General features: G+C 40.2%; 1 protein-coding gene across 1 annotated transcript in view; it reads left to right on the forward strand.

The window, feature by feature from the left end:
- Positions 1-14,004, forward strand: part of DNAH9 (dynein axonemal heavy chain 9) — a 327,356-nt gene that overhangs the window by 253,883 nt on the left and 59,469 nt on the right. Inside the window, exons 51-55 of the mRNA XM_023529851.1 lie at positions 2,323-2,442; positions 4,754-4,942; positions 7,396-7,631; positions 11,505-11,627; positions 12,519-12,723. Of these exons, the coding sequence (XP_023385619.1) occupies positions 2,323-2,442; positions 4,754-4,942; positions 7,396-7,631; positions 11,505-11,627; positions 12,519-12,723 (873 nt within the window). The remainder of the gene's footprint in view (positions 1-2,322; positions 2,443-4,753; positions 4,943-7,395; positions 7,632-11,504; positions 11,628-12,518; positions 12,724-14,004) is intronic.

A 14,004-nucleotide genomic window follows, 5' to 3' on the forward strand; every position in this document is an offset into this window, starting at 1 on the left:
CTGCTTTCAGTTGGTTGGTTCCAGTGACTTCTAGACTCCATGCCTTCTCTTTTCTTGATTTCTTCTCTTGTTTTGCTACAGCTCATTCTTAAGTAACTTTCTCATAAATATTGATAAGAAGAGGTAAATTTTCTTAATAGTTCCAGTCTGGAAATGTCTTTATTTTTAATTCGAACTGACAATTTTGCTGAGTATTCTGAATTGCTAATTTTCCCCCTTAGAACATTGAATGCTTTATCCTCTCATCTGGTGGGAGGTCCGATGAACAGTCAGGGTTCCATTCCTTTGTTGATGCATTATATTTATCTTTTTTTGGTAGTCTTTCAATTTTTTTTCTTGCTGTTTGAAACTTTATATTGATATGCTCAGCTGCCATCCTTTTTTTATTCATTGTGCTTGGCATGTGGAGACTTTTCTTCAGCTCTAAAAATTATTTCGTATTATTTCTATGGTAATCTCCCTTCTGTTTTCTTTTTAGCTTCATTTTCTGGAACATATATTGGTTAGTTATTAGACCTCCTGGTGAGTCCTCTATTTTCTTTAATCTTTTTTTCACTTTGTTTTCTTTTACTTTCTAGATTTCCTCAAATTCATCTTTTAACCCTTCCCTGGAATTTACTATTTTTTACATTAACAATAATAATTTCCACAACATTTGCTTTGTTTTGTTTTCTATTTCTGTTACTAGGATCCTCTTCTTGTTTTATGGATGAAACGTTGTGAATCTCTCTGAGAAACTAATTGTGAAGGGTTTTATGCTTGTCTTTTTTTATGACTTAAGTTATCTATTTTTCCCAGGGCATATTTTTCTTCTTATTTACCTTAACTTAGGCTTTATCAAATGTCTTCTTGTTCTTTCATGTGTACAAGAGTAGTGATCAAAAGCTGATTATAGCTACACAAGCGAGGGCAGAGCTGGTTGACCGGCAGAATTTGCTTTCAAGATCTGCTGAGTTATGCTGGATGTATCCTAAATACCAGGATATATTGTATTTTCTCTACCACTGTTGAATCTCCTGCCTGGTGACATAGATGTCTGGTGGCATTGCATATGGGGCATAGAAATGGAGATATGGGGTGGGGAATTAATAACTTCCAATTAACTTTCTTGTTTTCAACATTCCCCTTACATACACCTGACATTTCCAAGTCCCCAGGGTACATAAGACTTTAAAGGACTGATCAGCTTCCTTTTTGGTAAACTGAGGCCAACTCTAGGTTGCAGCTTCCTCTGCCCTGCTATGGCAGTTTCCAATCCTCTGTCAATATGATCTGCCATAAATGTATTAGAATCCCTTAACCTCCAATGGCCTGCAACATTTGCTTGGTGTTATGGGCTGATGACTTTTATGTTACTTCATAATCATTTTAGACAAGTCTTGGGAAGAAGAGGAAGTAAATGAATGTAGCCAGTCTGTAATCATTAATTGGATGCCTCACCACCTCAACACCTCACCACAGTTTTCAAGCTATGTTGGCCCTTAATTCATTTCTCTTTGACTTGGTAATGACCAACAGAGCAGCCTAAACCCAAGTTACTGCATAAATATAAGGTGCATTTGGAGATATCTGCTATGTGTCCATGTATCTTTGTGTATACAAATGTGTATTTGGGGGGAAACAAAAGCTATGTGCTTCAATTCTAAATTCTTAATAAATTTAGAAAAAATACAAACCATATCTTTTGAAAAAAGTGTTCTTATACTTTGGGATAATGGAAGAGAATGATCAGGTTAAATAAAAGTTATCCTGTATTCCTAGGATGTTAAAGCAAGGGGAGGACTTAGGTTGCAGGAAGCCCAATCCCAGACTGTAGATCTGCTGCAGCAGATACCACATGTGTGCCTCCCGGGCCTCCCTGGGATCCTTCTGGCCATTTTCAGGCCCCAGGCTTTGGTTGGCTTTTGCTTCTAAAAGCAGCACCTACATCTTTTTGGCAGGCTACTAGAACCCATTTTTCACCAAACACGAAGAAAAACAGAAAGTATGCACCCTCCCCTATGCTCATTACCCTTCTTGGCCCTGACCAATGACTGAGGTGCTGGAGTAGGAAATCTCAGCTCCCTCACTTGGGTCAGGACTGCTCTGGACTTCCATTCCACCCTCTTCCTGCAGGATATGGCTGAAGTCCCCACTGGGACTCTGTGTAAGATCACCCCTAATTTACCTTTCTCTCCTCCCCTGCCCAGCCCTTCCCAGTCCCTTACAGCTTTCTTCAAGAGGAGCTTCCTTAAAAATCACCTACACACGAGTCCCATCTCAGAAGCACTGAGGTAACTGGGGCTGGAATTACTGACAAACCTTTTGTTCTTTCCTGAATAGCAACTTAATGAAAACCTGGCCAAACTCACAGCCAAGTTTGAGAAAGCCACAGCAGACAAACTCAAATGTCAGCAAGAAGCTGAGGTGACCGCAGGCACCATCTCCCTTGCAAATCGCCTGGTGAGTGTGAGACTCAGCAGCCCAAGCTTTAATTATATTAGCAGAGCTTGTCAAGTGCTGTAGAAGTGCAAAATAGATGAGCACATCTTAGCGCTGCTTTGACTTGGGGGAAAATATTAAAATGTGCTGGGATGCAGGGACTGATTCCTGAGAAAAGTGTGAATGCACACCCTAGGCTGGTTGAAGTTTTCCTACAGAGATGGTTGGGAGGACGGGGACACTGGGTCTGTCAGGCAGCCCATGAGAGACGTGACATGCTTACATTTGTGTGTACCTACCAGAGGAAGCATAAAAGAACAAAGCCAGAATTTGACAGGTAAATTCTGAAACTCTTACCTGTGTGGTATTTGATAGTATGTGTGTGGCCAGGATTAGGAACTGAGATAGAAGCAGAAAAGAATGAGACTTATTAACCCTGAACATTTCTGAACATGACATTACCTGTACACACGTGCACGCGTGCGCACGCACGCGCACACACACACACACACACACACACACAGGCTCTGGCCTCCTTGAAAGAATAAAACGGAAGGTCAGAGCAGAGTACTTGTATTACAGGGGCCTGTTGCTGCATATCAAATTACTCCAAAACATAGAGATTTAACATAGAGATAACCATTTCATTAAATCTCACAAGGTTGTGGGTCAGGAGTTTGGGCAAGGTTCAGCTAATGGGTTATTCTACTCTATGTGCCAACTCAGGCCACTTGGTGTTATTCAGCTGGTGGCTAAGCTGGTCTGAAGGGTCCCAAATGACCTTCTTTACATACACCTTGGCAGGAACGACTTCAAGTATGGAGTCTGCAGGGCCCCTCTCTCTTACTGGGTAGTCTCCAGTCTCTCCAGTAGGGTAGTCAAATGTCTTATGTGATGGCTCAGGGCTCCAAGAACAAGCATTCCAAGAAACAGGAAGCAGAAGGCCCCAGTCTCTCAAGACCTGGGACTGAAAGCCAGCACAACATCACTTCCACTGTGTTCTACTGGGCCAAGCGATCACAGACTAAGGAGATAGAGCATAGACACCAAGTCTTGATGAGAGGAGTGTCAGAGAATTCACAGCTTTTTAAAATCCCTCATGGCTTATATTTCTCATCATAAATCAGCTAAGATTTATTGCAAAGCAGTGTCCACTGGATGTGATTTCTCTTCAACTGTGATCCTTTACAGCACCTTCCCCGCCAATTAAGAAAAGTGGAAATCATACCTTTTTTATATGTATTCCTGCCACAGTTATTAATATAACAAAATCAGATTTTCTAGATAGGGAGAAATGAGAAATAACAATCACTGAACTAAGCTGGCTTTAGTGAAGAGAGACTATACCATAAGCCTGTGTCTGCAGTTGTTGGCCGAACTCCCTGCTGCATAGCTCTAAGATGATCAGTTTAGCTAAACAGTTTGGTTTAGAGACAGCTCCTCTGCAAACATTGCAAGAAGTGGTCCAGGAGTTCTGATGTACGGGCTCTGAAGCCACCCTGCCTCTACTGACCTAGAGGTTCTGGCGAGATACTTCAACTTTCTGTTCTTTATCCATGTCATATAAAAATGGGCATGGGAATGGTTGGGTTGGCAAATCCCTAAGATCTTTCCCAGCTCTGACATACTCTAATGCCATCTTTCAAGGAAGAAAAAAGGATAAATCACAACCAAGAAGCTAAGCTCCACCATACACCTAACAGTTCTCTTTAGAAAAGGGTGTCTCATCTCCCCAGCGAGGGATGCCCCTGGGATGGGGAGCAAAAGCAGTTCCGGACAGAGTAAGCACTTGTTCTGCAGTCTTGCTACTCTGTACACACCCATGTTTCTGTATCTCTAACTCTGTGTCTTAATTACCATGTCTATCTTACCATCCACTGTGAATTACTTATACTGCATGAAATTAATTTTATTTATTTTCATAATCCAGCATTTGAAGAGAAGATGGGAGAGGTGCATGATTTTCTAATATGTTTTGCGGACCAGGCACTATGCTAAGTGATTAACATACACAGCCATATTTAATCTTTTCAACAACCCTTTGAGGTGGATGGTACATCCCCATACCTATAAGGGTAGATCCTGGAAGCCTGCATTCAAAATATGTCGTCTATCCATAGCCCACATAATGTACAACACAGAACAGGGGCTTATTTACCAAAATGTTTGCTGCAGCCAGTACAAATCCCCAGTGATCAAAAGGGCCACATAAATGATATTCTGAGCCTTCTGCTATTTAATGTGTATTGTGTGCCTCTGTGACTGAATCTATGGTTCTATCTAGCCCTCAGTGTAACAAGACTTCTCTTCTCTCTGGCCTTTGAAATGGTAGGTAGGAGGACTTGCTTCTGAAAACGTGAGGTGGGCAGAAGCTGTGCAGAACTTCAAACAACAGGAAAGGAAATTATGTGGAGACATTTTATTTATTGCTGCTTTCATTTCGTACCTTGGCTTCTTTACAAAGAAATACCGGCAGAGCCTCATGGACGAGACCTGGAGACCCTACCTGAGCCAGCTGAAAGTACGTAAAGCCAGAATTTATCTTGCCCACACCAGCCTGTGGGTACCAATGAGCTCACATGATAATGATAACCCAAATCTTCTAGTCCTTTCTTGCATACTTTCTCCCACCACCACTTGAGCATCCCCTAATGAACTCTGGGATCCAGGAGTGATACATATGCACCCACGTCCTTCCACACTGCCCTGTATTGCTATCCACTGCCCTCTAGGCCACCTGGAGACAGCGTCTCTCTTCTTAATGGGGCCCTCCATGGGAAGCCTGGGTTGGTGCCCAGCAGGCTATCTCCTGGCATGCCTCAAAATGATAAAACCTGAGCAGCACCAAAACTACTTTGTGTTTCCCTCGAAGCTCATTGCTCTTTAAAACTTCAGAGTAGCAGCAGGGAGGGGCAAGGCCCCTTTCTCAGATTCTGCATTGCACCTTGTCACTTGGCCTCAAAGCTATGTAGTCTGTGCCCTTCATTCACAGACTGCCCTTATGAAAACTTTATGTACTCCTGTCTTGAGTACTCAGCTTGTCCTATTAGTATAAATTGATAGAATTTATTTCCAACTCCTTTCTCTATACTGACATGATAAAGTGAGGAAATGCTAGTTCCTGACTGAAGAAGGCTCAGGGTTGTATCTGGAGTCAATAGTCAGAATAATACTTAATATTACCTTGATACTTCCACATCACTCGAAGTCTTCAATCCACAAATATTCACTGAATATTCAACACGGCCAACAACTCCATAAGGCAGGAGCTGCAGAAGACATTCCAGACCAGAATGCCTACAGGAAGTTCATAGTTCAATGGAGATAAGGTTCATAACAAGCAGCTACAGCAAGAGTCAGCTCATACAGTAAGGGTTCACCACATACAGTAAGGGTAGTATTCTAAAATTCATCTGTAGGTGTCTCCTTTGAACACAAAACCCATGTTGTCTAATGATGAGTTCATAAATGAACTCATGAAATCTCACTCTCCTGATGATTTGTTGAATAGTGGTTTAAAAACTGTTACAGTATTAGGAAATCAACAAAAAATAAAGTTGCTGTTTATTTATTTTGAATACTTGTGGGAAAGGAAACTGTTGAAAAGATGATCATTAACTGAGTGAACGAAGATAAGGAGATAGGTGGCAGCTTAGCAAGGTTTGTCCTGGCTTTGTTTGAGGTTCTTATGCATTTTTGTGCTATGAACCCTTTTGGCAGTCTGGTAAAATCTATGGATTCCTTTTCACAACAATAGCTTTAGTGCATAAAATAGAATGTATAAGATTACAAAGGAAAATAATTCTGTATGAATACATTTCTGATTACAGGATAAAAACCTCCAGTGGCAGATTTCCCTTTCGAAGTTTGCTTGATGCTACAGTACTGGCCATTTGTACACTTAATAGATATGATTAAAGGGACAGGAGAGGGTTTGGAGAGATTTTCCTAAGGTAACTGGCAAGACAAAGCACAGAGAAGAGAGAAATGGAGGGGTTGAAAGAGCATATTGTGAGCCTCAAAACATTATGCTAAGTGAAAGCCAGACACAAAAGGTCATATATTATATGATTCCATTTATGTGAAATATCCAAAATGGGTAAATCCATTGAGATAGAAAGCAGAATAGTGGTTGTTAAGACCTGGGGGTAAGAGAGAATGAGACGCAACTACTAACGGGTATGGAGCTTCCTTTTAGGGCAATTAAAATGTTTCAGAACCAGATAGAGCTGATAGTTACATAACACTGAATGTTACTTCAACTTTTTTTTTTAAGTATCCCCGGTGAAAAATTACTTGTACAAGAATTAAATGAGCTGAGAGAGGTCAACAGAGACAGAGAAGTAAGGGTCTGTGCACACATAAGGGCTGTTAAGGGAAACAGAGGGGCCATGTGGAGGCACACTCAGGCCTGGTTTGCTCACCCGCTTCCCAGTGTGTACCAGCAGAGTTGTTTTCAGAGAAAGGTCACGTAAGCAGCTCTGGGAGCGGGATGTTCTGGGCAAAGAGAAAGGTAAGCATCTCCAGTTCTTTGTGAGCTGGGCCTCTGTCAGCAAGTGGTGAAGTAGATGAGAGGAGAGAGTGGTTAGTGTGGACTGGCACATGAAGCATGCATAAGAAACACAGAAATGTAGTAAAGAAGTGACCCTGTTAACATGGGTAAGGGTATAGAAGAAGCTATTGATTAAAATATAAATAATCTATGATAGAAATCCAATTAGGTGAATATACTGAAGAGCAAAGGGTCACATGGGCTGAATTTCTGCTGTTGTTCATCAGTCAAGAGAAAAAAGACTATCAGGACTTAAGAAAACCTGCTTCCAGAAATAATTACATAGCCAGAAAAGCATTTTTCAGTGGGATTTTGATCTTACTTTTGAAGGAGTTGTATCATTTTAGTGAGCTACTGTGTTTTCCACCCCCAGCTGAGAAAGCATGCTTCCATTCTGAATGTGGATGGTATTTCTTCATCAGGTTCCCATCCCTGTCACCCCCACCCTGGATCCCCTAAGGATGCTGACAGATGATGCCAATGTGGCTGCCTGGCAGAACGAGGGCCTACCAGCAGATCGAATGTCCATGGAGAATGCCACCATCCTCATCAACTGTGAACGCTGGCCACTCATGGTTGACCCTCAACTACAAGGCATCAAATGGATCAAGAACAAATATGGAGAAGATCTCCGTGTTACCCAGATTGGTCAGAAGGGGTGAGTGGCTTAGCATAAAAGGTCCCACTTTTACCATTTGGCAAAGGAAAAAACTGTTACAAGCAAATCTTAAGCCCAGTGGTTTGTTTCTACCCTCCTGGTCTCTCCATGACATCTCTCATGCCCCCCCCCCCCCCCCCAATTTGCCATACATCTCAATGCAAGAGGCTTGGGTACTAAAGTCTCTGCTTTTCTTTCTCATTAGAAATCATATGGTCAGCCTCTTGACCCATTCAGGAGTCTTTGCTCCACTATCCCTAGGATTCATCCTCACATCTCTCCTTGAACACTTTCTGCCTCCCCAAATATTACATTTCATTGTCAGACAACTGTGTGTTTTACAAAATCTTTCTCACGTTGAGCCAAAACTTAGCCTACCTTGGCTCTCTCCGATCCATTATTCCTACCTCTGTCCCTGAGCCATACCAAACAAACATAAACTCTCTTTCTCCTGAGGAACACTTGGACATTTACAATTGGATGCACAGCAGCCAAGTTAGTTATGAAAACTACAGAGCCCTTTGTACCTGCCATGTGGCTTTGTACATACAAATAGGGGAGTTTCTACATGAAAAGACATGAACGCTGGAATGTCTGTCTAGTACCCATCACATTTCATAAGCCCAGGCCTCAGCATGTCTCACCCCATTGCTTCATTAACTCTGTTAGAACTTAGCTCTATAGTTTCAGTACTCAATTCTTACTCTGTGCATTAGGATGCATGAGAAAAATAGGATCAGGCAGTAAGGGAAAAGGACTGAGGTGGAGATCATGTATTAGGTAGTTGAGATGTGCCACTTTTGGTATTAGGAGTTTTATGTAAATGCTTTTTTTAAATCCACACGGCATATAAATTTAGTGTTATTGGTACCAGCTCACATTTGAGGAAATTGAGGTTCACATAAGTAATTTCCCGAAGAGTACACAATTTTAAAAGCAGTGGATGTTTGTATACTCATATTCATCACAGCATTATTTACAAGAGCCAGAAGTGGAAGCTATTCAAGCGTCCACTGGTAGATAAATGGATAAGCAAAATATGGTATATACATCAATGGAATATCATTTAGCCCTAAAAAGGAATAAAATTCTGACACATGCTACAACATGGATAAATGTTGAGGACGTCATGCTAAGTGAAATAAACTAGCCAGAAAAGGACAAACACTGCATAATTCCATTTATATGAGGTACTTAGAAAGGTCAGTTTCATAAAGACAGAAAGTAGAATGGTGATTCCAGAGGACGGAGAAGTGGGAGACGAGGATTTATTATCTGAGGGATACAGAGTTTCAGTTTTGCAAGATGAAAAGAGTTCTAGAGAGGAATGGTCCTGAGTAGTGCACTACTGTGAATATACTTGATGCCAATGAACTTTACACTTAAAAATAGTTAAGAAGATAGATTTTATGTTCTGTATATTTTACCACAATTAAAAATTAATTTGTTATTTTTTTAAAAAATGGATGGAGGCAGTATTTGACCCAAGGTGATATTCAGTTAGAAACCCAAGGTTTATCCACTCTAACATACAGCCACCAAAGTGAGGTTTGGTCATGTCTCAAACATGTTTGTCCAGATGTCAAGGTCACCCATGGTTGTTGAACTCAAACATGCACAAAAATAGCTAAACAAAGCAAATATTGAATACCCAAATGGATCCTTTCTTATATAGCAAAATTGATGAGAAATGACATGATAACATTTTTAACTCTATCGACAGGCACAAGTAATCTAATATTGGCCATCTCCTGAAACTTTGATTAATATATTCTTTTCTAACTGATCAATAACTATATTTTAAAAAGAAGGATTTGTTCTTTTTCTCATTCCTGTACCCCAAATACCAAAATCAGTGCCTGATACATAGTAGGCCCTCAGTAAATATCTGTTCTATTAATTCTCTGTTCATGTCCACTGACTACTTTTCCATTACATGGTTTTTTATATTTGGTATCTATTATTTGAATATAAATATTATATATAATATGTGTTTAAGACAGTCACAAAAAGGCAGCCAAAATGGGAAGACAAAGAAGCAGAAACCACATGAGAGAATAGAACAGAGATAAAGGAAAAATGGAGTCAAACAATCTCACAGATGAAGAGTTCAAAACACTGATTATAAAGATGCTCAATGAAATTAAGGGACATGTAGATGAACTCAATAAGAACTTTAAAAAGATATTTAAAAAACATAAAAATAGAAATTGCAATTATAAAAGAGAACCAGTCAGAAAAGAAGAATATATTATCTGAGAAGAAGAGTTCATTAGAGGGAATCGACTGAGTGGATAAAGAAGAAGATCAAACCACCGATATAGAGGATGGGGAAGCCAAGGACACCCAGTCAGAAGAGCAAGAAAAAAGTAACCAAGAATGTAATAATAATTTAAGAAGTCTATGAGACACTATTAAATGTAAAAACATCTAGGTCATAGGAGTACCTGAAGGGGAACAAGAACTAGAAGAGCTATTTGAAGAAATAATAATGGAAAACTTCCCTAACCTGGTGAAGGAAATAGACATACAACCCCAGGAAGCTCAAATAGTACCCCAAAAAATGAACCCAAAGAGGCCCACACCAAAACACATCATAATTAAAATGCCAAAGGTTAAATACAAAGAATCTTAAAAGCAGCAAGAGAAAAGCAATTAGTTACCTACAAAGGAGCACCCATAAGACTGGCAGCCAATTTCTCTAAAGAAATTTTGCAAGACAGAAGGGCTTGGCACAAAATATTCAAAGTGTTGAAAACCCAGGATATACAACCAAGAGTACTTTATCCAGCAAAGCTGTCATTTAGAGTAGAAGGACAGATAAAGGGCTTCCCAGACAAAAATAAGCTAAAGGAATTCATCAACACCAAGCCAATATTGCAGAAATTGTTAGAGGGACTTCTTTAAGAAAAAAAAAAAAAACATGTAACAAAAACATGAATAAATAACTACATATGTATCAACAAGTACCAGAAATGGAAAAGAATTAAGTGCTCCAACCAAAAGATACAGAAGCTGAATGGATAAGAAAACAAGACCCTACATATGCTGCCTACAAGAGACTCACTTTGATTAAAAGACACACGGAGACTAAAAGTAAGGAGATGAGAAAATATATTGCCTTAATGGACCTAGAAGGTATTGCACTGGATGAAGTAAATCAGATAGAAAAAGACAAATACCACATGATTTCACATACATATAGAATCTAAAGAACGAAATAGACAACAGCAACAAAAAAAAAAAATGGAAAGAAACTCATAGATACAGAGAACATTTTGAGGGCTACTAGATAAAAGCGGGGTTAGAGAATGATTAAACAGGGCAAAGGGATTAAGAAGTACAAATGGATAGATACAAAATAGTCATGGAGATATAAAATGTAGCATGAGAAAAAAGTCAACAATGTTGTAAAAAATATGTAAGGAGGAAGAAGGTCACTTGATTTAGTGGGATGACCAAATCGTGAATTATATAAATCTCTAATCACTATGCTGTACAACTAAAACTAATATTGTATGCCAACTATAATTGTAAAAAAACTCATTGAATTGTAAATATAAATATGAGCAACTAATTGTCTATTTTACTTCAATAAAGCTGGGGAAAATCATTAAAAAAGTAAATGAGAGATGGAAAGATTACAGTTAATTTTTGTATTTTTTTTAATATTTTGTAATTTCCCCTATTTCTAAAACTGTATACAATCAATTAAATATAATTTTAAATAGAGAAAAATGTGGCCATTGAAATCATCTCATATAGCTGTGCCTCCAAGCTTATCACTGTGTTTCAGAGGCCACAGTTTTCTTGTTAAATTTCCTCTGAATCTAAACCTTGCTGCAGGCTCTTACTGTCTGACTTTCTCCCCAGATACCTTCAAACCATAGAGCATGCCCTGGAAGCTGGAGATGTGGTGATGATTGAAAATTTAGAAGAGTCCATTGATCCTGTTCTGGGACCCCTGCTTGGAAGAGAATTCATTAAAAAAGGACGGTAAGATTCAGCTATGTTGCCCATCCTTTGTGAAGAGCTGGTTCACAGCCCCAGGCAGAACTGTGGACAGGTCTGCTCTTCTGAGAACATCCTCTCCTCAGCTCATGTCAAGTAGCTCCCCATAGCATGCACACCTTTCTTTCCTCCAGAAGATGAATGATTTAGCTGCCTTCGTCAATTAGAGAAAGTTTCCTGGAATAACTCTGCTTCCATCAATCACTATTCTCCTTGACTTCCTTCTAAATGCCATACTGCGTTATTTTGAAGGAGTTTTAGAAGTGACCAAAAGGTGGGCTGACATTTATGTTTGAGCATTTTATCCAAGCCCGACTTCTTAGTTCTGAGACTCCTTTCTTTGTCAATTCGATGAGCCCCTATTCTTTGGGTACTGGTAGCTGATCAGTACCCAGTGGTAGAAGGAGGAGGAAAAGGAAGGAAGGGTCGCTTGACTCAGGAGCTTCACCCACTGCCTAGGCCATAAGTTGCCTCTACATGTCCTTAGGATGTGCTCATTTACTTAATTAACCATTTTTACGCATAGAAGTCATTCTCCATCATCCATGAAAAAAGTAAGCCCTATTGCCAGACTGTAGGGCCCCTTCCTGCAAACAGTTTACTGCCATCTGCTGGAAATGTTTTATAATATGTGAATGGCTCTCCTTGCAGTTGTGCATACAAACTCAAACATGGTGGCCATGGGGAAAAATCTATCACCCTCTACTCCCATTAGGGCCAACAACGATCCTAGGGCTTACACTAGACAGCTTAGGAGGAATCTTCTGAATATAGCAATATTGTGTACTATGATCTTGCAAAAATAATCAACTATTTTGTCCCTGACTGAATCTCTCGGGAAGGTACCCCACCTTCACATGAGCCTTTATGTTCCAGGTTCATTAAAATTGGAGAGAAAGAGTGTGAATACAATCCAAAGTTCCGGCTTATCCTTCACACCAAGCTGGCTAATCCTCACTACCAACCTGAGCTGCAGGCTCAGGCCACTCTGATCAATTTCACTGTGACCAGGGATGGCCTGGAGGACCAGCTGTTGGCTGCTGTGGTCAGCATGGAGAGGCCAGACCTTGAGCAGCTGAAGGTACGTCCAGAATCTACCAAGAAATGCTCTGCCAATAGATCTTGCCATGCTCCCCACTCTGGGAGGGGAATGGGGGCTATTTTTCCTTGAGCTGAGCAGCAGGAGCTCTGCTAGACTTTGGAGGAGTGCCAACACCATCTAGCCACCTGGAATACCAAGTTGGGAAAACAGAATATAGAGTGAGCTAAAGAATAGAGAAGCAGAGAACAGCTTGAATAACAGACACTATAATGCCCAAGAACAGGGCCTGGAACAGGCCTTTGAACATGCCTGGGCCAATCCATAAGGGCCTTTTGTCACACATGTTCACATGCCTATGTCAGAACTAAGTGGGGTTCAGTTTTCAAAGGACATTACAAACAAGTTCAACTACTCTATGATAGCGTCTTAGCTCAGGCTGCTGTAACAAAATACCATAGACTGGGTGGCTTAAACAACAGAAATTTATTTTCTCACACTTCTGAAAGCTGGAAGTCCGAGATATGGGACCAGCATGTTTGGTTTCCAGTGAGACCTCCTTCCTGGCTTGTAGATGGCTACCATGTCACTAACTGTGTACTCATAGACTTCTTTGTGCATACAGAGAGCACAAGCTCTCTAGTGTCTCTATTTATCAGGACACTAATCCTATCAGACCAGGGCCCACCCTATTGACCTCATTTAACCTAATACTTCCTTAAAGGCCCATCACCATAGTCACATGAGGGGTTAGGGCTTCAACATAAGAACTGGGGGCGGGCGGGAGGACACACAATTCAGTCTATAGCAAATAGTATCCCCTTTTTACTTTCTTTAGACCTAATTAGATTATAAAATACAAGTCCAAAATTATAAGTCATGTGAGATTGACTTCACATGACTTCAGAGCTCCCTGGACCTCTGCTTCCTGCAAGCATTCCTTTATTAAACATATACCTATGGAGCACCAATTCTGTAACAGACAAGGATTCTGTACCAATGCGAGGATTAGCAGGTAATAAGGAAAAGTATGTCCCTACTCTCATGGGCTTACAGCCTAGTGAAAGAACACAGAAAGTAAGAATGTAAGAAAACAAGCAATGTCATTTCAGATAGTAATACGAATTTTAAAGAAAATGAAGCAGGGTGATATTACAGAGCCAGAGACTAATTTAAACAGGGGAAGTCAGAAAAAGATTCTATGAGAAGGCAGCATTTTAGCTAATTCATAAATAATTTGGAAACCTCTGGCACAGAGCATTTCCATCAGAGAACAGCAAATCTTGATTGTAAGGCAGGATTGAGGAATGTGTTTTTAAGAAA

The sequence above is a fragment of the Pteropus vampyrus genome, unplaced genomic scaffold (assembly GCF_000151845.1).
Source record: "Pteropus vampyrus isolate Shadow unplaced genomic scaffold, Pvam_2.0 Scaffold44, whole genome shotgun sequence".
Taxonomy (NCBI): Eukaryota; Metazoa; Chordata; class Mammalia; order Chiroptera; family Pteropodidae; genus Pteropus; species Pteropus vampyrus.